Source organism: Mustela erminea, chromosome 9, assembly GCF_009829155.1.
Source record: "Mustela erminea isolate mMusErm1 chromosome 9, mMusErm1.Pri, whole genome shotgun sequence".
NCBI lineage: Eukaryota > Metazoa > Chordata > Mammalia > Carnivora > Mustelidae > Mustela > Mustela erminea.
In genome coordinates, this window is record NC_045622.1 from 72,362,328 (window position 1) to 72,387,250 (window position 24,923).

Genomic DNA, 24,923 nt, shown 5'->3' on the forward strand with positions numbered 1-24,923 from the left:
TTTTGACCTGATATACGATCTATTCTGGTGAATGTTCCATGTGCACTTGAAAAGAATGTGTGTTCTGATGTTTGAGGGTGGAATATTCTGAAAATATCTGTTAAGTTCAACAGATTCTTTCTTTTTTTTTTATTTTCATTTTAATTTTTTTTAAGATTTTATTTATTTATTTGACAGACAGAGATCACAAGTAGGCAGAGAGGCAGGCAGAGAGAGAGAGAGAGGAGGAAGCAGACTCCTTGCACAGCAGAGAGCCCGACATGGAGCTCGATTCCAGGACCCTGAGATCATGACCCGAGCCAAAGACAGAGGCTTTAACCCACTGAGCCACCCAGTTGCCCCGTCTTTCTTCTTTTTTTAAAAAAATATTTTATTTATTTGACATTCAGAGAGAGTGAGAGAGTGAGAGCATAAGCATACAAGGCAGAGAGAGGGAGAAACAGGCTTCCTACTGAGCACGGAGCCCGATGTGGAGCTCCATCCTATGACCCTACCATCAGGGCCTGAGCACAAGGCAGATGTTTAACCGACTGAGCCACCCAGGTGTCATGAGCAAACTGTTCACTGCCCAAGTGGGGATAGGAATAACACCCTCTAGGAGCTGTGCTGTGTGGTGGTCCTCTTCTCTAATGACCTGAGCCAAAGGTAGCACTTAACCCACTGAGACACCCAGGCACCCAAATTCTTTCTTCTTCTTTTTTTTTTTTTAATTTTATTTATTTATTCATGAGAGACGGAGAGAGAGAGAGAGAGAGGCAGAGGGAAAAGCAGGACCCTGGGATCATGACCTGAGCCGAAGGCAGAGGCTTAATATCTGAGCCACCCAGGCACCCCATATTCTTTCTTCTTGATCCATTCTGTTGTTGATGCTATCTAGTGCAGTTTTCATTTCACTCATTACAATCTTCAAATCTAGAATTTTGTTCTTTTTTTAATGATTTCTATCTCTTCATTAAATTTCTCATTTTTGTTTTCCTGATTTCCCTGAACTATTTCTGTGTTTTCTTGTAGCCCATTTACTGCCTTAAACCAGATATTTTGAACTCTTTGTTTGCTAAATCACAGATCTCCATGTCTTTGGGGTTGGTTCCTGGAAGATGATTGAGATCTTTGGTAGTGTCATGTTTCCCTGATATTTTTTTGTTCCTTGAAGTCCTGTGTCACTGTCTTTGCACTTGAAGTAGTTGTAACCTCCTCTAGTCTTTACCAACTTAGTTCAGGGCAGAAATGTCTTCTGTCAGCCCTGCTAGGAATTCTGAGGCTTTCTCAGACCTATGTGTATGCCTGCTTCACACATCTTACACCCTGTTGTGGCAGAATTCTTAAGCTTCTGTGCCTTATTTTGACCCTCATTGCAGTAGACCAGATGCTGACAGCCTCTCTTTTGCTTTCCCAAGGATGTGGCTTAAGTTGTAGTTTGCAGTCTCTTTCTGACCCACAGTTTTGGTCCAGCTTTCTGCCTGTGTTCACTAGCTATTTGCTAATGCCCCCTCTTGCCATTGGAGTAGTACATACCGGGAGCCAACCACATAGTACATACTGGGAGCTGATCCACTGCCAAGGCATCCCCAGTGGCTTAAGGGCACACTTCTTGATGGAGTCCACAGCACATTTAGTAGGATCTGTATCTCGTATTGCCCCTTTGAGAGTCCTGTCTGCCACTGTCTTAGCTTCTCCTCATTCCCCAGTCATGCAGCACAGGACTCAATACTTTGGATGGGGTGAGAAAGAAGTGGGCTTCTTTGGCAGCAGTTTGCGTAGCTTACTCACACACTCAGACTTTCCTTTGTGGGAGAAATCACGAGCTAAGAACATCTCTTGGCACTGAGCTCTTCCACCTTGGGGGAGGAGTGATGTATGTAAAGTCAGACTGTTCCTCTCACCCTCTACAATGCACCCAAGCTCATTGTTTTGCCCCAGTGGTGTGCTGGGTCCTCTCTGCTGGAAACTGAAAGACCAAAAGAACACCCCCCCCCCCCCCCCCCCCCCCGCCCAGCTAGAAGTGCATTTTTAACCAGCTAGTTTCGCTTCACGACCCTTGCTGCTTGGCTTTGACTCACGTCTCTGGTGGTCTTTTAAGATGGGAGTAATACTCAGTTGGTATTTCAAAACCTGAACTTCCAGAAAGGCTGTCCTATCCCTGGGTGGATTGTCTTAAGATGGTATTTTCCAGGGGCTCCTGGACTGCAGTAAAGTGGGGCTGGAATTGGCTCATGGCCCATTGCAGAGTCCATAGCTGGGACTGAAGCCTCTGTGCCTATTACATGTCTGACACATGGGTGTGTGAGTCTCCTGCTGGGTTCCTTGGCGTATAGTGCTGAATCCTACTGATCTAACAAAAGCACTTTTGTCCATGGGTGGATGCCGGATTGTTGGTTTTGAGGAGTGGGTGGTAAGAAGGTTTGTTTTATTTGGCTGTGTTGCTGATGTCATTCCACAGTGGGTATTGATAGATGTAATCACTCATGAAACCACCACCATAATCAAGATAAGTATATTTCCATTACCTCTGAAACTTTTCTTGTGCCTTTTTGCAGTCTGTTGCTTATTCTACCTCTGGCTCCGTTTTTTGGAATCTCATATAATGGCATCATACATTCATTAGTGAATATAATCCTTTTTGTTGGGTTTCCTTCACCTAGCATGATTACTTTGGGATTCATCCATGTTGCTCAGTGTATCAATGATCTATTCCTTTTTTTTACTGCTGAAGAGTAATTAATCTTTCAAATAATTTAAGTTTTTTTGTTTATCCATTCATATCCATTTATCCATTGGTAGATATTAGGTTATTTCCAGTTTTTGGCTATTATGAATAAAGCTGCTATAAACATTTGTGAACAAGTATTTTCATGGGTGTATGTCATTATTTCTCTGGGTAAATACCAGGATGGCTTACATGGTATGTGTATGTTTAACTCTGTGAGAAGCTGCCAAACAGTTTTTCAAAGTGATTGTTCATTTCACATTCCCATTAGCACTAGAAGAGAGCTCTACTTGCTCCACATCCTTGACAACATTTGGTATTGTCAGTCTTTTCAGTTTTAGTCATTCTAATATCCTTATGGTTTTAATTAACTGTATTCCCTTCATGATCAAAGATGTTGAGCATTTTTCTTGTGTTCCTTAGCTATTAGTGTATTTTCTTTTGTGAATGCTCTGTGCATCTCTTTTGTTAATATTTAAAAATTATATCTTTTGACTTTTAATTCTTTTGATCTATAACTCAACCTTTAATTGTTGAATTATAAGAGTTCTTATATACATTGTATACAAGTCCTTTTGTCAGATATAGGTATTACATAAGTTTCTTTCAGTCTGTAGTTTGCCTTTTTGTGTTCCTAATGGTATTTTTCAAAGAGTAGAGTATGTCTTTTGGTGAAGTCCAGTTTATCAGTTTCTTATCTATGTTTTATGCTCTTTTGCCTTTAATTTTTTTATTATTATTTTTCAAAGATTTGTTTATTTATTTGAGAGAGGGAGAGTGAGAATGAGCAGGGAGAGGGGTGTAGAGGAAAAGCTCTCAAGCAAACTCAGCACTGAGTACAGAGCCTGACGAAGGGCTCCCTCTCACAGCTCTGAGATTGTGACCTGAGCCAAAATCAGGAGCTGGCCAACTGAGACACCCAGGCGCCCCTGTGCTCTTTTGACTTTTACTTAAGAAGTCTTTAGCCTACCCTAAATCTGAAGATTTTCTCCTTTATTATTTCCTATAAGTTTTATCATTTTATCTTTTATATTTAAGACTGCAGCTCATTTCATATTAATTTTAGTGTTTGATGTAAGGTGTCATTCATTTTTTTCAAAAATGATACCTAGTTTTTTCTAGCAACATTTATTAAGAATAATTCTTTAACTTGAATTGCTTTGATAACTTTTTTGAAAATTATCATTTATGTGAGTCTATTTCTAGATTCTCTATTTTTTTCATTGATCTTCATATTTTTTGTTATTATCACACTATCTTGATTACTAGTGTAATCTTCAAATCAGTTAATGTAAATTGTCTTTGCTCTTCTTTTCTTTTTTTTCCCTCTTATGCTTTTCTAAAATTACTTTGGGTATTACATATTGTTATCATTTTCACATAAATTTTATAATTAGATCATCCATTTCTATAAAAAACACATGCTGGGATGTTAATTGGGATTGTTAAATCTATAGATTAATTTGGAGATTGTATCTGAACACTGTTGAGTCTTCCCAGTCCACAAATATGGAGTATCTCTTCATGTATGTATGTCTTCTTTATTCTCTTTTAGCAGTGTTTTGTAGTTTTAAGGATATAGGTCTTAAACAAATTGTATTAAATTATCCCTAAGGATTTCATATTTTTGATGCTATTAAAAAAATCGTCTTTACATTTCATTTTCCCATTGCTTATTGCTAGTATGTAGAAATACTACTGTTTTTTTCATATTGACTTTGTATCTTGAAAACATTGCTAAGATCACTTACTAATTCTAGTAATTTTGTTCAAATTCTTAAGATATTTTGTCTATATTATCTTGTCATCTGTACACAGTTTTATTAAGTTTAATTCTTTTTTTCCAATGTAAAGACCTATTTATTTCCTTGCCTCGTTCTACTGGTTAGGACCCCCCAGCACAAAGGTCAATGTAAGTAGTAATGAGATCTAAATCTGCTGACTCTGGAGGCTTGTTTCCTTCCTCCTTTTGGTAGCTTATCAGAGAGCTGTTGATAGCTCAGAGAACTGAGCCAGCTTATGGAGAGACAGCAAGGCCTTAAGCCGATAATCTGCATTACTGGCATCTGTGTCCCTTGGTCCTGGAAATACATATTCCTTATTATTGCTAGACCCAGATACTCCTTGATAAATTTCTTGTTACTTAAAGAAACTAAGCGTTCCTTCCCCACTCCAAAGCTAACTTATAGATATATAACAGTGTGGTGGTGGGACTTGACTTGTTCTTGCTCTTGGAGGAGTTTCTAGAGAACACCCAGCTTGCTAGCCAAAAGAGGCTCCTCTGCACTTGGCTGTATTGTGTACAGAAGATCCCTGCCTAACTTGTGGTGTGGGATAATGAGAATTCAGTGCACACTGTGTGATTCCTTATTTCTCTGCTTCTAACATTTTCTCCAGTAAATACTATTTATATCTCCATCCTCTGGTGTTGGAGGCTTGTGTCACCCTTGCCCAAATATCGAGAGGGAACATACCTCCCTGATTGTTTTTCTTGTGGGAAAGCATTCAGTCTTTCATCATGGAGTATGATGTTTAATGTCAGTTTTCTTATGAAATTCCCTTCGTTTTACAGTTGTAGAAAGTTGTTTTTTTTTTTTTAAAGATTTTATTTAGAGAGAAAGAGCCCACTCGAGCAGGGGGTGGGGCATAGGGAGAGGGAGAAAGAAAATCTTGAACAGACTTGCTCAGCAGGAAGCCTGAAGTGGGGCTCAACATAGCACTCAGTCCCAGGGCCCTGAGACCAAGACCTGAGCTGAAATCAAGAGTCCAGCACAGCTGGCTGAGCCACCTAGGCACCCCAGAAAGTTTTTTTTTTTTCATGAACAAATGTTGAATTTTGTCGTTCACATCTGCATATGGCCCTGATCATGCATATGGCCTTATTCTAGGTAGGAGATGCTGATAGATTAGATGAGGTTGTGGTGAGGGAGAGGCGAAATCTAGGTGTGCTTAAGAAGGTAGAATTAATTGACTGCTTATTTAATACAGATACATCATCTCAAAAGAGGTTTTTTTTAATTTAAAATTCTTATCATGAATAATTTTTTTTAAAGCTTTTATTTTTTTGACAGCGAGAGCAGGAACACAAGCAGGGGGAGTGGGAGAGGGAAAGCATGCTTCCCACCAAACAGGGAGCCCAATGTGGGGCTCCATCCCTGGACCCTGGGATCATGACCTGACCATAGGCAGACACTTAATGACTGAGCCACCTAGGTGCCCCATCATGAATAATTTAAACTTTTTAACACCTTTGTGAGAGATAATCCTTATTTGTTTGTTGATTTGCTTCACTTTAGACTTTGTAATGAATCTGTATTTGATTTTAAGACAGTTTATCTAGAAGTGCCTGGGAGGCTCAGTTGGTTAAGCATCCAACTCTTGATCTCAGCTCAAGTCTTGACCTCAAGGTCATGAGTTCAAGCCCCACGTTAGATTCCATGCTAGGCGTGGAGCCTACTTAAGAAAAATAATAAAATAAAAGTTTAAAAAGAAAATTTATCTATTTAGAAAAGAAAATTTTAGAAGGAAGTTACCATTAATTTTTTTCTAACAAATTGTTTCTTCCAGTGGATATTTTGACATATGTGGTCTGGAAGCTAAGTGGCTTACCTGCAACTCGTATAATTGGAAGTGGTTGTAATCTAGACTCTGCCCGTTTCCGTTACCTAATTGGAGAGAAGTTGGGTGTCCATCCCACAAGCTGCCATGGTTGGATTATTGGAGAACATGGTGATTCTAGTGGTAAGTATAAACCTATTATCATTACGTAATCATACTTATCTGTAATCATGCTTATTTTCTTTAAAGTCCATTTTTCCCCCGATTTTAATATAGCTACATAACTTTCATTTTGTTGGTACTGCCCTGGTTTATCTTTTTCTATTCCTATATTTGTCTTCTGTTCATGGATTTAGCTACTTCTCATAAAATAGTGCACATAGCGTATAGCTATTTTATAAGAGTTTCTCATATCTGGAGAACTTTACTTTGATTTTTTAACAAGATTATTAAGATATAATTCACATATTATAAAATTCATCCATTTAAAGTGTATGGGTTTTAGTATATTCAAAGAGTTGTGCAACCATTACTACAAGATAATGATAATACATTTTCATCACCCCAAAAAGAAACTCCCATTACTGTGCTCACATGAAACCTAGCCTCAGGCAACCACTAATCTACTTTCTGATTCATTTATTTCAGATTTTTCATGTAAGTAATATTATATAATATGTGGTTTAAACTATTACTTAGGCCACACCGACCTTTTTCTTTTCTGAACTTAAATATCTAATATCTGCTGCACAGTTAGAACTTTCTACTTCTTACAGTGTTCTCTAATTTGGCATACATGCAAATCTTTCCATAATGTCAATAAACCCATTTTATAGGGAATAGGGAGCATTTGTTCATTCAATCATTCATTAATTCAAAACATTTAGTGAGCCTTTCTATTGTCCTTTTACTTCAAGGGTCATAATATAATAGATATTCTTAAAATCATGATAAAATTTATCATATACTTTAAAACTTTTTTCACTTAAGTATATATAAAACATGCTGAAAAATTGTACAGAATATAAATTTATAGCTCAGTAAATCATCAAATAGTGAACATATCTGTGTAATTACCATTCTGGTAAATGCACCAGAAAACACTTTCATGACGTTTCTCAATTACTGTCCTTCCTTTTCCCAAGCTGAACTTCTCATACCATGGTGTTTTACTTTAGAAAACAAATGTTTTGTTTTGTTTTGTTTTTGTTTTTGTTTTAAAGATTTTATTTATTTATTTAAAAAAAATTTTTTTAAAGATTTTATTTATTTATTTGACAGACAGAGATCACAAGTAGGCAGAGAGGCAGGCAGAGAGAGAGGAGGAAGCAGGCTCCCTGCTGAGCAGAGAGCCCGATGCAGGGCTCGATCTCAGGACACTGGGATCATGACCTGAGCCAGAGGCTTTAACCCACTGAGCCACCCAGGCGCCCCGAAAACAAATGTTTTTGATTTGACTTAGATAAATATTTGTTTCACCAAGTGCCTTAATTTGACCCTTTTTGCTTGTGTTATTTTCTTAACTCAGTTCTTCCTCCTCAAAGTCCTTAAAATTGATTTTCCTAGGTATGTTTTAATGTCTCACATTTAATATTCCATAATTTTATTTTTTATAAAGTAGTATATTCTGATTAGTATTGATTTGAATATATTTATTATTTAATTTAGTGAGATTTTCTTTTGTTTCTTTTCTCTTTACTGCTTTCTACTTGATCAGTTAAACTTTCTTTAATTTCTTTTACTACTTTGGATTATACAATCACTTTGTAAGTGGTTATCTATATTCATACTTGTCCTCAAAATAATTAGTCTGTTTATTCTTCTTTGGAATAGACCTTACAATGTATTAAGTTTGACTGACCTTGTTTTCTCACATATGTAATTACAGTTGACCCTTGAACAACATGGAGGTTAGGGGTTCCAATCCCCACACAGTTGAAAATCTGCATATAACTTTTGACTCCCCCCAGATTTAATTACTGATAGCTTACCATTGACTGGAAGCCGTAGTGGTAACATAAGCAGTTAATTCAATCAAAGTATGTTACACATATTATATGCTCTTTTCTTTAGAGTAATACCTTGTTCATCTGCAAGTTTTTTTCAGATTGTTGCACATCTCCAAAACATTTTCCAATATACTTACTAGAAAAAATTCGTGTATATGGAGACTTACACAGTTCTACCTGTGTTGTTCAAGGGACAACAGTATTAACTACTTTTGGGGTTCCATTCTGTTTTCATCTCTCCAAACTAGTTATTACTATTTAAGTGTAACACCTGTCTGGATTTGTGTACCTGTTTGCCAGTTGTATTGCTTATCTTTATTTCCTGTATCTGTCTCCTTCCCCTGGATTCAGTTCTTTCTTCCTGAAGTAGATCTTCAGGAAGTATATCTTGTCAGTTTTGTTCATGTGGAAGTGTTTTAGACTCACCTCATTCTTGAATGAGAGTTCCGGGTTGACAGTTACTCCCCATCAGCTCTTTGTTACTGTTGTGTAGTGTTTGCTGCTCTTTTCCCTCGAGCTCCTTCTGATGTTTTAATCTCATCCTTTTCTTTGTGGATCCTGCAGATGCATCTTCCTTTAAATGCCTCCTATACCACAAAATTACAAATGACTTCTACTACATATTTTTCTAATACTTTATAATTTTGGTTTTTGTTTCTTTCTTTTGTCCATTTAAAACTTATTTTTATATATGTGTAAGATAGTTACCTAACTTTATAATAGAAACCCACTGAACTCAAAGAACTGATGCAGTACTAGAAAGAAGAATTTATTCTGAGATGTGTTTCTTTCAGTGCCTTTATGGAGTGGGGTGAATGTTGCTGGTGTTGCTCTGAAGACTCTAGACCCTAAATTAGGAACTGATTCAGACAAAGAGCAGTGGAAAAATATCCATAAACAAGTTGTTGAAAGGTAACAGTACTTAGTCAATGTCTCAGTGCCTTAATAATCAGTCTTGAGAATTAGTTTCACAAACAAAAAGTATGCACTTGATCTTTGCCCTTTTTGTGATAAATAATTCTAACCTTCTGAAAATCTCCAAATTCAGAATTATATTATGCATAGCTTTCTTTGGGGGTCATTTTTAAAAAATTTATTTGACAGACAGAGATCAGAAGTAGGCAGACAGGCAAGCAGAGAGGGAGAGAGAGGAGGGGGAAGCAGGCTCCCTGCCGAGCAGAGAGCCTGATGCAGGGCTCGATCCCAGGACCCTGAGACCATGACCTGAGCTGAAGGCAGAGGCCTAACCCACTGAGCCACCAAGACACCCCTTTGGGGGTCATTTTTTAAAGGAAAATCTGCTTATACTTTCACAAGAACTCATATGTGTTTGGAGGGAATATAGCATAGTGATTATGATCATGGATTTCGGAACCAGATTGCGGAGGCTTGAAACCTGCTCACCATTTGCTAGTGGTATGATATTGAGAACTTATTTAAAATATTAGAAGTACAGTTTCTTCATCTTTTTTTCTATTGAAGTATAATTAACATAAGGTGTTATACTAGTTTAAGGTATACAACATAGGATATTGATTGATGTATAATTCTGTACATTAATCAGTGCTCACCACAATAAGTGTCGTCACCACCTGTCATCATACAACATTATAACAATATTATTGGCTACATTCTTTAAGCTGTACTTTTCATCTTCATCACTTATTTATTTCATAACTGGAAATTTGTATCTATTAATCTCTTTTATCTATTTTGTCCATCCCTCCACCACCTCCCCTCTGGCAACTACTAATTTCTTTTCTGTATTTAAGAGTCTGTTTTTTTTTTTTTAAAATATTCCACATATAAGTGAAATTGTATGGTATTGGTATTTCTCTGTCTTACTTCACTTAGCATAATGCCCTCCAAGTTTTCCATTTTGTTGCAAATGGTAAGATTTCACTCTTTTCTATGGGTGAGTAATATTCCACCACATCATCTTTATCCATTCATCTATTGATAGGCACTTGGGTGGTTTCCATATTTTGGCTCTTGTAAATAATGCTGCACATCCTTTTCCTCTAATAATAGAGCCTGTGAAGGTTATTTTGAACAGTAAATGAGTTAGTACATGTAAAATGCTTAGAATAGTACCTAGAAATTATTAAGTGTTCATCAAATGATTTGATGAAAAGAAATATGAAATTGATCAGACGATCAGAAGTTAACTAGGTTTATTTATAAGTTAAATAAGTGTCCCAACTCTATACATCAACATTAAGAGCACACATGATTCTCCTTCATGCTTTAGTCAAGCATATGAGTAGAAGTTATAGAACTTAGAAATCACTGTTGGGTATTCAAAACTGGAATATTAAACCTACAAAAAAATACATCTAGATGTATGGGGGGAGGGACAGAGGGAGAGAATCTTCAACCAGACTTCCTGCTTAGTGCAGGGCCCTATGTAGGCACTTGACCTCATGACACAAATCATGACCTGAGCTGAAACCGGCGGTTGGACGCTCAACTGACTAAACCACCCAGGCCCTCGATAGTATCTTTTGATGTACAAAATTTAAAAAGTTTTTATGAAATCCAATTTGCCTTTTTATTCCTTATGTTGCTTTTGTCATCATATCAAAGAAAGCAATGCCGAATGCAATGTTGTGAAGGTTTTCCCCTATGTTTTCATGTAAAAAAGTGTCATGGTTTTAGGTCTTTTATTTATATCCTATCCATCTTGAGTTAATTTTTGTATTTGGTCTTAGGTAAGGGTCCAACTTCATTCTTCTTCATGTGGATATCTAGTTTTCTCAGCATCTTTTGTTGAAAAGACCGTCCTTTCCCCATTCAGTGGTTTTGGCACCCTTGTTGAAAATCAATTGACCATAGATATGGAAATCTATTTTTGGATCTCTGTTCTATTTCATTGGCCTATATGTTTATCTTGGTGCCAGTACTACACTGTTTTGTTTACTGTAGCTTTGTAGTAAGTTTGGAAATTAGGCAAACTGAGTCCTTCAGTTTTGTTCTTCCCTTTCAAGATTGTTTTGGCTATTCAGGGTCCCTGAAATTCCCTGAAATTTTCACTTTAGGTTTATTTATGTCATCTTTAATTTCTTTCAACAATATTTTGTAGTTTTTTTTGGATAATTCTTTCACTTCCTTTGTTAATTCCTAAGTATTATATTCTTTTTGATGTTGTTGTAAGTGGAATTGTTTTCTTAATTTTCTTTTCATATTGTTCATTGTTAGTGTATATAAATGCAATTTTTGTATGTTGACTTTATATCCTGTTACTTTGCTGAGTTCATTTATTCTAACAGTGTGTGTGTGTGTGTGTGTGTGTTGTGTGTGTGAGAGAGTGTGATCTTTAGAGTTATCTATATATGAGATCACATTGTCTGAGCAGAGATAGTTTTACTTCTTTCCAATTTGAATGTCCTTTATTTCTCTCTCTTGTCTAACTGCTCTGGATAGATTTTCCAATTCTGTGTTGAATAGAAGTGGCAAACTGGGCATTTTTGCCTTGTTCCTGATCTTTTTCTCCCCCTAAGATTTTACTTATTTATTTATTTGACAGAGACACAGTGAGAGAAGGAACACAAGCAGGGAGAGTAGGAGAGGGAGAAGCAGGCTTCCTGCTGAGCAGGGAGCCCAATGCAGGGCTCGATCCCAGGACCCTGGGATCAAGAACTGAGCTGAAGGCAGATGCTTAATGACTGAGCCACCCAGGCACCCCTTCCTTGTTCCTGATCTTAAAGGAAAAACTTTCAGTCTTTCACCATTGACTGTGATCGTGTAGGTTTTTCATATATGGCTTTTATTATGTCGAAGTAGTTTCCTTAATTCCTGGTTTCTTAAATGTTCTTGTTATGAAAAGGTGTTGAATTTTGTCAGATGATTTTTTTGTATCAAATGGGATGATAATGTGTTTTTTTTTCTCATTATGTTAATGTGTCAAATTATGTTGATGAATTTTGGTGTATCAAACCATTCTTACATTCCATTCCAGGAATAAATCTCACTTGGTTATAGTGTATAATTCTTTGAAAATGCCCCGAATTTGGCTTGCTAGTAATTTGTTGAGGTGTTTTGCATCAGTATTCATAAGAAACATTGATCTGAAGTTTTCTTTTCTTATGGTGACTTCATCTGGCTGTGGAATCAGGGTGATGCTGGCTTCATTGAATCAGTTAGGAAGAACTCCCTCCTCTTCAATTTTTTTGGAAAAGTTTGAAAAGGATTGGTCCAGGGCTTTTCTTTTTGGGGAGATTTTTGATTACAGACAAACATTCTTATTTTATATAGGTCTTAATCTGTTCTTCTGTTTATATATGATTTAGTCTTGCTAGGTTAGATTTAAGTTTGTGTTTCTAAGAATTTGTCTATCCATTTCATCCAGGTTATCTAATTCATTGGCATACAGTTTTTGTAGTGATCTATTATTTGATGCATAAATGTTTATAATTGTTATGTTTTCTTGCTGTTTTGAATCTTTTATGAATATATACTGTCCCTCTTTGGCTATTGTAAACTTTCTTGATTTCTATTTTGTATGATATTCAACCACCTCTGCTTTCTTTTGGCTACTATTTGCATAAAATATCTTTTCTATCCTTTTACTTTCAAACTATTTGTCTTGGATCTCAAATGAGTCTCTTATAGGCAGTGTATACTTAGATATGTAATTTTATCCATTCTGCCAATCTGCATGCCTTAGAGCTTTCTGTTCCTCATTTCCTGTATTATTGTCTTCTTTTGTGTTCTGTTGATTGTTTTGGTAGTGATATATTTAAAATTTCTTCTGTATATATTCTGTAACTCTTATAGTTATTTTCTTTTGGGTCACCATGGGTATTACACTTAGCATCCTAAAATTATAACACACTTATTTGAATTTATACCAGCTTAACTTCAGTAACATACAAAAGCTCTGCTCCTTTACAGCTCCATCCTCATCCTTTTTGATTATTGATATAAAAAAAGTACATGTCTATACATTGTATGCCTTCTAAATAAGCTAATAACTCTTAACGGCATTAGTCTTTTAGCTTTGAAAACAAGAATTACAAACTAAAGTAACAATAATATTATCTTTTTGATTGTTTTTAAAAAATGTATTGGTCTATTAAATTATTTTTTAAAAAGTAGAATTATAACCATTGTTACAATATTACTAGCTTTTTATAATTGCCCATGCATTTTCCTTTATTGAGACCTTTCTGCTTTTATATGGCTTTGAGTTACTGTTCATTTTACCCTACAGAACTCTAGTGAGTATTTCTTACAGGTCAGGTCTAATGGTGATAACTCCCTCAACTGTGGTTTCTTTGGGGATATCTTAATTTCTCCCTCATTTTAGAAGGACAGTTTTTCCAAATATAAATTGTAAGATCCTTTGTTGACAGGTCTTTTTGCAATGATCGGGGGGAGTTGCAACAACAATGGCTGCCTTTCTTTTTCTACACATCTGTCATCAGAAGCAACCCATCAGCCAATAGAGCACAGATCCTTGATATTTAGAGGACGGTGTCCTCCTTGCAGGCCGTGCCCAAGCTGCTTGGTGAACATGTGAACAGCTGCCTGCTGAAGTTCGGGGATGAGTAGCTTCTACTGTGCTAAGCGCGGAAACTGGCCAAAATTAACTACAAATCACCGTTGGAACCTTTCCCTGAAAGTTTCAAACCTTTAATAGACTCCACAGTTCCAGAATAGTTATATCAGACAGATTTTGACAAAACAGTTATTGTCTAGGTGAGGAGATAGAATCCTGGTGCTTCCTACTTCATCATCTTTTCAGAATTGTCCAGTGCTTAAACCAATTTTTTTTTTAATCTAGAAAACTGTTTCATGCAAAAGCATACCCAAAGTCATCTTCCTAGATAGTCCTGCCTTTTTGGAAAGGATCCATACCTACTGTTAACCATCTACCCATGATACCTCTCCATGATCTTGGGTGATCCTCTTTGTATCATATATTCCTCAGAGTTCCTTTGACAAACATGTCTTCAATATTTTATATATAAGAAAAAAGACAAGCTGGTATACCTATAACCACCAGGATCTATAAAACAGGTAACCAAAATCACTTACTGGTGTTTTGGTAATCCTTAGTTAATCGGACTATCCTAGCTTCCACTTTTATTTATTATCACTGTACCTTATTAAATGTATTGACAGAATCATTTAATTGTGTGTTTGATATTTCTAAAACAAATTTATTTCCTCCTCTGGCCTAATTATTTCTAGAGAGATCACATCAGTTGGAAGTTTTAGGTCAACTATCTTTTCATTTTGGTTATTTTTATCAGTATGTTTCATTTTCTTTCTTTTCCCATTTTCTTTTTTTTTTTTTCTTAGAAAAAAAGGGATAGAGAAAGCATACACACAGAGGAGGAGGGGCTGAGGGAGAGTGAGAGACTCTTAAGCAGACTTCACACCCAGCATGGAGTCTGACTCGGGGCTTGATCTCACAACCCTGAAATCAAATTCTTAAATTTCCTTACAGAAACCTACTAACCTTTGTTATACCAAATAGCTTTGGCTAAGAGATCAAGTTAGCGCCTAGCAAAAAAACCTGTTAATATTATAGTATCATTTTCTATTCTTCTTAACACAAGTGTCCTTTACCCATATACCACATATTTCCAGATACAGGGGCCATTACAGGCCATTTCCTAGTACATGCAGAAATGACCTGATCTGGAGGCAGAAACACAACTCAACCACTAAGGAACCTGTTTTAGCCAATACTAGTTTGCAAATGTGAGCAGAGCCACTGGTCTAGTTCTTGCAGGAATGTTACAACATTGGTCTCTGTCTATCCAATTTCTAATAATTGTATCACAGGGAATGTTATAGTTTCTTTCTAATTTAAAATGCTGTTGCTATATGGGAATAATGATTAAGACTACATTTTCCACTGAAGTTCTGTGTGATTTAAATACCAAATACTGTGGGGTGCCTGATTGGCTCAGTTGTTAGACATCCGCCTTCAGCTTGGGTCATGATCCTGGGGTTCTCGGATCAAGCCCCACACTGGCTTCCTGCTGAGTGGGAAGCCAGCTTCTCCCTTCCCTACTCCCCCTGCTTGTGTTCCTTCTCTTGCTGTCTCTGTCAAATGAATAAATAAATTAATTAAATCTTTTAAAAAAAGAACTTTCTTTAAAAATAAATACCAAAGGGCACCTGGGTGGCTCAGTGGGTTACGCCTCTGCCTTCAGTTCAGGTCATGATCCCAGGGTCCTGGGATCCAGCCCCGCATCAGGCTCTCTGCTCAGCAAGGAGCCTGTTTCCCCTCCCCTCTGCCTGTCTCTGCCTACGTGTGATCTCTCTCTCTGTCAAATAAATAAAATCTTTAAAATATATATATATATATATATATATAAACTGATTGCTCTGATAAAAATGTGGAAGTATATCCTATTAAATCATGATGTCACTGCCCTGCAATTGTTGGTTAGCCACTGGAAAATCTGAGGCTATAATAGAAAATAGTTGGGTTGTTTTAGATAAAAACTAGCAGTCTCATGAGGATCCTTTATAATTAGAGATCCTCTGCTAAATGACCAAGGTGCAAATAATTTAATTTGAACACTGCATTGTCGGGAAGACTAACTGGAATGTGTACTGATCTGTAATATGTTGCTGTATTTGTTTTGTTTTTTTTTTTTTTGAAAGATTTTATTTATTTGTTTGACAGAGAGATCACAAGTAGGCAGAGAAGCAGGGTAGGAGGAAGAAGCAGGCTCCCCGCTGAGCAGAGAGCCCCGAACAATCCGGTTTTGTGTTCAGATAGTAGCGTTAAAACCGCTTGTTATATTTGCTTCCTTTACCTTTTTCTTTACAGCAGCACTTTTATTTTCATTAGGATGGTTCAAAATTAAAGGATTATATTTTTAGCCATTTTTTTCTCAACCGTTTTCTCTTTGTCAATCTATTTTGTTAGTTCCTGAGAGGGTGGATCTGTCACCCAGATAGCACCGGTAAGTTTTTTTTCCCCAGTTATCTACTGCAGAGCTTTCTTCAACTCATATATAATCAATCAGCCATTAGAGTCTCCCTCTCTTTCCTTTTACTTACCCCACAGAGTCTTGGTCATATTGAATTGAGAGTCTGAAAGTTAATCCTACATTTGGTAGCAATCTGCATGCCTTCTAACTATGGCCCTAGTTTTAGATTCAGCTGAGCCCACAGTCAAATGAGTATAGTCCAGTCTTAACTTTCCTGTGCTGAGGTGGTCCATACACACATCGGTCTTATCTTTTGCTACCAAGGGTACTGTGTACAGTCCTGGGGCCTTGAAACTGTGCCCACGTGGTTGTAAGACCACCCGATATGAATACTGATGCCAAACATTCCTTTTACTATTTTGGATCCTTTCTCAGAACTAAACAAACTTAGTTCTTTGTTCTTTGCTTTTGACCATCCAAATCTTTGGGTGGCAATGCAGAAATAGAATACATATTTATTATAGAAACTGGGAAAATTCAGAAAAGTGTAAAGAAGATCATATCACTTGTGGGGCACCTGGGTGGCTCAGTGGGTTAAGCCTCTTCCTTCAGCTCGGGTCATGATCTCAGGGTCCTGGGATGGAGCCCCGCATCGGGCTATCTGCTCGGTGGAGAGCCTGCTTCCCCTCCTCTCTGCCTACTTGTGATCTCTCTGTCTCTCTATGTTAAATAAACAATAAAATATTTTTTAAAAAAGATCATATCACTTGTAATATCACTTAAAAATAATCACTGTGAAAAACTTTGTGTATTGATGCAATTCTAAAGTTTTTATAGATATGAATGATGTTTGTTATGAGCCTGAGATAAGAAATTGCATAATGTTTAGGACTGTGTCTTTTTTTCTATTTATTTATTTACTTATTTATTTATTATTTTTATTAACATACAAAAAATAATGTATTATTTGCCCCCGAGGTACAGGTCTGTGAATTGTCAGACTTAACACACTTCATAGCACTCACCACAGCACACACCCTCCCCAATGTCCATAACCCAACCACCCTCTCCATACCCCCCTCCCAGCAACCCTCAGTTTGTTTTGTGAGATTGAAAGTTTGCCTCCCTCCCGATCCCATCTTGTTTAATTTTTTCCTTCTCTCCCCCCAAGTCCCCCACTTTGTCTCAAATTCCTCATATCAGGAAGATTATATGATAATTGTTTTTCTCTGAATGACTTATTTCACTCCGCATAATACCCTCTAGTTCCATCCACATCGTTGCAAATGGCAAGATTTTATTTCTTTTGATGGCTTCATAGTATTCCATTGTAGATATATACCACATCTTCTTTATCCATTCATCTGTTGATGGATATCTAGGTTCGTTAGGACTGTGCTTTTTTCTTTGAAAATGTATCATGAACATATTCCAGTATTTTCATATATTATTGATTTAATAATTTATTTTTTTTCTTAAGATTTTATTTATTTATCAGAGACAGAGGGAGAGAGCGAGCACAGGCAGACAGAATGGCAGGCAGAGGCTGAGGGAGAAGCAGGCTCCCTGCTGAGCAAGGAGCCCGATGTGGGACTCGATCCCAGGATGCTGGGATCATGACCTGAGCCGAAGGCAGCTGCTCAACCAACTGAGCCACCCAGGCGTCCCTAATAATTTATTCTTATGAACAATATGTACACATAGCTTTTACTTACATAAAGTTACATTGGCACTCTAGTAACAGCTTTAAGTGGTCAGCAAGATGTATATGCTAACCTTCAAGATGATCAGATTCTGTTTGCATACTTAAGCAACAATAAAAAAATTTCCAAAAAAGTTTCATCTTTAGTGCATATGAGCATATGCCCTAGGATTCTGCTTTTATGATAAGAGAAGGGTAGGTTAGTTATTACTTAAATTGAACAATGAAGTTTATGAAAATAGTATAGAAACTTCTATTGCCTGTTCATAAATAATTTCTAGAAAAAATCTCTGGGAGTGGCATTGACATATAGGTTACTTCAAATTGGATTTTTGAAAAATAATGTTTTCTCTGAGTTGATTTGCCATTAATTTGATTTTCTTACTTTCTATAACAATAGTGCCTATGAGATTATCAAACTTAAAGGGTATACCTCTTGGGCTATTGGACTGTCTGTGACAGATCTGGCAGGATCAATTTTGAAAAATCTTAGGAGAGTGCATCCAGTTTCGACTATGGTTAAGGTAGGCTTAAATTGACTCTTCATTCATCATCTTCTTTAATATTTGTTGATTCTCTACTGTGTGCCGGGCATCATACAAGACGTTGAGGATATAATGGTGAACAAAAAAGGCCCTGACCTTATAAAGTTCAAGAAAAAATGGACTTAATAAAACAATTATAGTAAATATATAATAACAAATTACGGTAAGTGAAATGATGGAAAACTACCAAGTATTTAAGAGTATACAAGAAGAGAATTTAAGTACCCTGGGTAGAAGCATGGGTAATAGTAAGGGAAGACTTCCTAAGGAAGTCAAATGTGACCTATTCTGAATAATGAGTAGGAGTTAATTTGGAAGGCTGGACTAAAAGTCTAAGCAGAGGGAACACACATACAGAGGAACAGAGGTCAATATAAATAGAGGGCACTTGTGGAGCTGAAAAAAGGGGAGTTTCTGGAATGTAGAGAATGAAGGGAAGTACATGGTGAGGCTGGAGAAGCAAGCAGGGTTTGGTACTGAAAGCTTTATAAAAGGATTTGGATCCTTATCATAAAGGCTATGGGAAGCCACCAAAAGAATTTAAGTGAGGGGCGCCTGGGTGGCTCAGTGGGTTAAAGCCTCTGCCTTCGGCTCAGGTCATGATCCCAGGGTCCTGGGATCAAGCCCTGCATCGGGCTCTCTGCTCAGCAGGGAGCCTGTTTCCTCCTCTCTCTCTCTCTCTCTGCCTGCCTGCCTACTTGTGATCTCTGTCGGTCAAATAAATAAATAAAATCTTTAAAAAAAAAAAAAAGAAATGGAATTTGACTCCCCCCCCAAAAGCAGAATTACTGTTAGGTGGATGCTTATTTGAGGTTGGTATGCATTAATTAATTTAGTTAAAGACTGACTTTACTGTGTAGTTTTCTACAGGGATGTGTGCATAGGAATGGGGAGGGAAGGTAGCTGAATTCATGTGGGTGTAGGTTTTACTTGCTGGAGCATGAAACAGAGGGTGGGGGAGAAAGTAGAAGGGAGGGATGGGGTAAGTGTAGCTTTTGGCTTATACACTTGTTAGTAATGGGTTTGACTTTCTGCTGAAGGGTCACAGACAAAACTCAAGACCTTTGTCCTTGAATGTGATCTACATACAAATGAATAAATTATAAAAAGAAAATGAATAATAAGGACTTTAAGAAATATTCATAAACTGAAAATTAAAATAGGGCAGAAGGTCTTAGTATATGGTGAAAGAGTTACAGGATAAGTCATGGATATGGAGGGGTGCTCTAACAAGGTCCACAGTAGGATACTTGGGATGGGGGAGAAGGGGTCTATGAGCTGACGAAGTCAAGAAACTGGAAAGAAAGGGGCTTGGTTATGGTTAGTTTATCCACATGGACAGTGAAGTCACCAAGGTTAATCGCAGAAATCAGAGCCGAGAGGAAAAACTGTGAGCGAGGTTTCAGTCTTTTATGAATGAGATGGAGTAACCAAGAGGTTAGTAAATGGTCATTAGTAGATGAGCCTCAAAAAATAGGGGGAATGTTAAGAGAGTAGGGGCTAATGATTTGAAAGAGACAATGAGTACACAACGGATACCACACACCCCTCCTCTTTTGAGGGTGTGCAGAAGATTACGGGAGAATAAGCAATGACCCCTAGGGCACTCCTGAGGCAAGGTCAGGGAGATGTCAAATGCTCTGAGGAGAGACTGAGATTGAGTAATATGGGAATTTCATAGTTCTTATTGAACAAATCAATGGACAAGTTATATTCTAAAAGAAAATTTTGATAAAACATTTGACATTAAGAACATAATCAATCCTGTACTCTTTTTTTATCCCAGTTACTTCAATTTTATTACTTCACATTTTCAGAAAATAAATAAGGGTATACAAACAGTTTATTTCATATTAATATATTGACTGGATTTTTTTCCCCAAATATATAGGGAATTGTTTTTAAATAGCCATTTCCTCATTTCATGGCCAGTCCAGGAACAAATGAGAGCCAATTTTAGTGTATTCAAGAGTCATATTGTCATATAGTCAATGAGGCATGAAGCCTAAAGAGAAGAAGGGACTAGTAACAGTCATGGTCAGCACATAGGACCAGGCAGGGCCAGGCCCCAGGGGCCAGTGGGATTTCCATTCCACTCAGCAGCCTGCAAATGGCACGATGGGATGGATATACATTCTTCAGTTCTAGTCTGAGAAGCCCCTTCTAGAATAAAGAGAAAGCAGACGGGAAACAAATCCCCAAATCACTAACAGGAAAGCGGAGGGGCTTCCTCCTCAGCCACAGTGGCCTTGTTTCTGATGCCACCCAATCCCCAGCAACTCAAGCTGAAACTCCCAAAAGTTACACAGAGGTGGCAACAGAATGACCAAGGGCAGGGAAGGCAAGGCAAGGTGAGTGTAACTGGAGCTGGAGCCCGGCTGGGAATGGACTGTGGGCTGATGGTCTGGTGGGGCGGTGGCCTTCCATGGCTAGGCACAGACCAGAGAGGAGGGAATGTGAGAACAGCCTGGCAGGGGCCCTCAGAGGAAGACATGTGGCTGGTGTGATGGAGCTTTTGAGGTTGAGTATAAAGTGCCTACCAAAGTGAGGGAACCGCGCTGGGGTGGGGGAGGTAGCCAGAGTCCCTTTGTGGGAGACTAGAATGAAACAGGAGCAAGGGCCACACCCTGAGATCCTCAGAGACGGTGGGAGGGAAGCTTGGCTGAGTAGCACCTGCGGGCTCTGAGCTGCTGTGGGACACTGGAAGGTACCACTCCAGAGTCAAGGAGCCTCTTCTTTCCCTCTGTGCTAGTTCCCGGTAACTGTTTAATTTTAAGGAAGGAAGGAGGGAGAACGAGACCTTCCCATTGCTGCCTCCAACCCTCGACTGAACCCCAAGGGTGGATAGGAAAGAACAATGAGTGGTGGAAGGCGGAGGTGTGAGGGGGTCTCTTGGGTCTTCTCTTCCAGGGGGTGGTAGGAGGGTGGCAGAAACAGGTTTGTGGGCATGTAGGCCTGTAAGTTTGTTGCCCAGGTTTGCAATCACCTCCGGAAGCTGCTTCTGCAACCTTGGCTCTGGCTGCAGGAGTGGAGGGAACATCAGGGCTGCTAGCTGGAGGTTCCAGGAGCGATAAGGTGGTGGCCATGGTTGCAACTATTCCATGTTCATCACACGAGGTCCTAGATAGAAGTCAAATGGAGTGGTGGATAGAAGTAGCCAGAATGACAGGGGTACATTCCATTGGTAACTGGCAGGGGAAAGACAAGGGCCCTGCGAGGCACATGAGAGTACCTGTAGGCTGCATTGGAGGCTTCAGCTTTGGAGAATGGAGCTGTCACCTGTAGCATCTGGTGTCTGACTCAGCGGTGGCTCTTGGTGTAAAGGTCTGCTTAAACAAAGCTGTCACTTTCCCAGCCACTTCAGCCTTCACTGTTCTCTTGATGTAGTTTACATCCAACACAGGTCGCTTGGTTTTGCAGTCCGTTATCAGATAAAATGGCATCATGAAGGATTGGATGGCATCTTTTCTTTGGACAGAGAAGTGGAACTGGGAAGGGGTAATAGTAGATGGTGCCTCTCTTGGTGCCTTTGAAGACCTCTGGCATGTTCTTCATGTCCTTGAACACAAACTCTGCAGTCATAGGACGTTAGGGTCAGTATTAATTACTCTGCCCACCTCTGATTCTAGTGAGCTCTGTGGTGTCTCTGGTATCCTCTTGTTCTGAAGCTATCTTGCAGAATTGCTTTTCCATATCAGGTTACTGAACAATAATCTAATTTTGCCTTTTAGGGCTTATATGGAATAAATGAAGAAATCTTTCTCAGTATCCCTTGTATCTTGGGGCAAAATGGTGTCTCAGATGTTGTGAAAGTTAACTTGAATTCAGAGGAGGAGGCCCTTTTTAAGAAGAGTGCAGACACAATCTGGAATATCCAAAAAGACCTGGTATTTTAAAGCCTCTTAATGTTTCACCGTTCCATAGAACAGAAGATGTCAGACTGTGTATTTTACATTTTGAAAGTATTTTATTTTTTTGTTTTTTTTTGGAAAGTATTTTAATCTGATCTGTAAAAAATAAAAAAACACTGGAGACCCATGATGTAAGTTCAGTCCCGCAAGGTTTGGAAAAGGAAATGGTAGATTTCTCTCTCTGAGTCTCTTATAGCTCAGTTCTAATGATACCCAACCTATACAGATGCAAGTTTTACTTCTGAGGTATGTCATATATGAGTTGCCTTCAGATTTAGTAGAATATGTATAACAACCCAGTATAATATAAAATGATTTTTCCCACAAAACAACCAGCACTTTTTTCTTGTGTCAAAATTTAATTCTTTATTTTTCTTTATTTCTTTATTTAAATTTCTTTATTTACTTTACTGCTTCATTGGCTTCATATGTATGATCTTTACTAAGTAAGCACTTAATCCTTAAGACCATGTGTATCAGAAGGAAACAAATAAAATTTTATGGTATAAAAAATTAAACAAAATGTCTTTGAACCTTGTAATATTATTCCAATTCATATAAACCCAAGTAGGGGCACCTGGGTGGCTCAGTGGGTTAAGACTGCCTTCAGCTCAGGTTGTGATCCCAGGGTCCTGAGATGGAGCCCTGTATCAGGCTTTCTGCTCAGCAGGGAGCCTGCTTCCCCCCACTCTCTCTGCCTGCCTCTCTGCCTATTTGTGATCTGTGTCTGTCAAATAAATAAATAAAAATCATTAAAAAAACACATATAAACCCAAGTAATTGATTTGGTGTCTCTGTTGAAACGCCACACCGGAAGTTCAGACTATTTGCTTGTCATTTGTTGAGCTTGTCATTTGCTACGCTTGCTGTGTTATGGTTATGAGGTCAGTATGGCCTGATTGATGTCCTCAAGTATCTCACAGTACTTAGGGTGCCTTAATTAATTGATTGTTGACATACATGTATATGCATGCATACATGTACTTCTGATGTATGTATACACATACACAGAACACATATATATGAAATATTCCTTTCATTTACAACTTAAGGCAGTTATAGAAAATACACAATTAAACAAAAATAAGAAATCAGGACCAAAATAATTTAGAATAGGCTAGGACAGGACCAGTGGGAAAAATTAGAAGACGGGTATGCAGGGAAGAGAATCACAGTTCATACTCTTATTCTTGCAATCTGAATAGTTTTCATTCTAGTCCTCTGCTGCTGAACGTGATTGGTTTCCTATTATTCTCTTCTTTTCCCTTGTTTCAGCTCTTCCCTCGAATGCACAAATAGGGTCAAGAGAGAGTTTAGTTAGGATAGGGATACTGGAGTCTAATGTGGATTTTGCCTTTTTTTTTTTTAAGCTATTCTTTGTACGACAAATTAAAAATTTCATTTTAGGAAATTTTTACAGATATTGGAAGGGCACCAACTATAGTTTCTACAAGAAATATTCTAGGAACTAGGGGCACCTGGGTGGCTCAGTGGGTTGGGCTGCTGCCTTCGGCTCGGGTCATGATCTCAGGGTCCTGGGATCGAGTCCCGCATGGGGCTCTCTGCTCAGCGGGGAGCCTGCTTCCCTCTCTCTCTCCCTCTCTGCCTGCCCCTCTGCCTACTTGTGATCTCTGCCTGTCAAATAAATAAATAAATAAATATTCTAGGAACTAAAATTGTTGTACATTGTGTATTCTCCACGGGGGGAAATATCACCCCCAGGAGTGTAAAATTGGTTATGGGGGTCGGTTGGGGGAAAAATATTAGATACTACAAGGGTTTCACTCCCTAAAGTTCAACCCTACCAGACAAAATCTTATTCTTCATGTTTTTTCACATTTTATTTTTAAGTCATCTCTACACCCAATATGGGGCCCGAACTCCCAATCCTGAGATGAAGACCACTTGCTCCATGGACTGAGCCAGCCAGCCACCCCTCTTATTCTTTAATATTTAATTTCATTTTGGGGGTGGGTGGAGCTGAGCGATTGGTCAAGAAATTCCAAAAAGGCCCTTGAGGGAGAGATAATGAAAAAAAAAGTTTGAGAAACACTGCTCTGTTTCTTCTAAAAGAATTTGTCAGAGGTGTGTTATGTATTATGATTCACAAACGAGTTAGAAAACAATTAGGTAGAACGCGGTGGAACAAGAGAACTAGAAGCCTTGGTGTATCCCCGACAAAGAGGGGAATTTGGGATTCTGCATTTAACTACTTCATAAATAATGAGTTGAGCTTTCCCATCCACTAGTGGAAATGGTTATCAATTAGCTTTGCCCTGATCAAATTCTTAGGGTTTCATACCTTCTTTAAAAATCCCCTTTGCACAGAGGGTTTTAAAACTTTGCCTCTCTCCGCTTTAGCTCACATTTGTGGGTGGTTAAAAGTAGGACACAGCTCTCTTTCTGCAGGAGCTCTGGGGGAAGTTCCCAGTGGAGGGTCAAAAAGCCCTTACTGAACACATCCAGACAAGGTTTGGTTAGAAATAAATTTATTCGAGCTCTCCAGCAGATGAGTTCTAGGTGCGCAGTTCTCTGTTTGATAACTGAGGCTCTCTAGTTCATTGTTATCTTTTGCACCTCGTACCCTTAGAGC

The 24,923-nt window shown here is 38.2% G+C and overlaps 1 protein-coding gene across 2 annotated transcripts in view; it reads left to right on the top strand.

Moving 5' to 3' along the window:
* The window catches only part of LDHC (lactate dehydrogenase C), a 46,793-nt gene extending 23,868 nt beyond the window's left edge, over window positions 1-22,925 (top strand). Inside the window, exons 5-8 of one of the 2 annotated variants that reach the window (XM_032358578.1) lie at window positions 6,275-6,448; window positions 9,069-9,186; window positions 18,275-18,398; window positions 22,151-22,925. In XM_032358578.1, the coding sequence (XP_032214469.1) occupies window positions 6,275-6,448; window positions 9,069-9,186; window positions 18,275-18,398; window positions 22,151-22,315 (581 nt within the window). In that variant the 3' untranslated portion in view covers window positions 22,316-22,925. The remainder of the gene's footprint in view (window positions 1-6,274; window positions 6,449-9,068; window positions 9,187-18,274; window positions 18,399-22,150) is intronic. The other variant, XM_032358577.1, reaches the window with a different exon arrangement.
* Window positions 22,926-24,923: the final 1,998 nt, after the last annotated feature.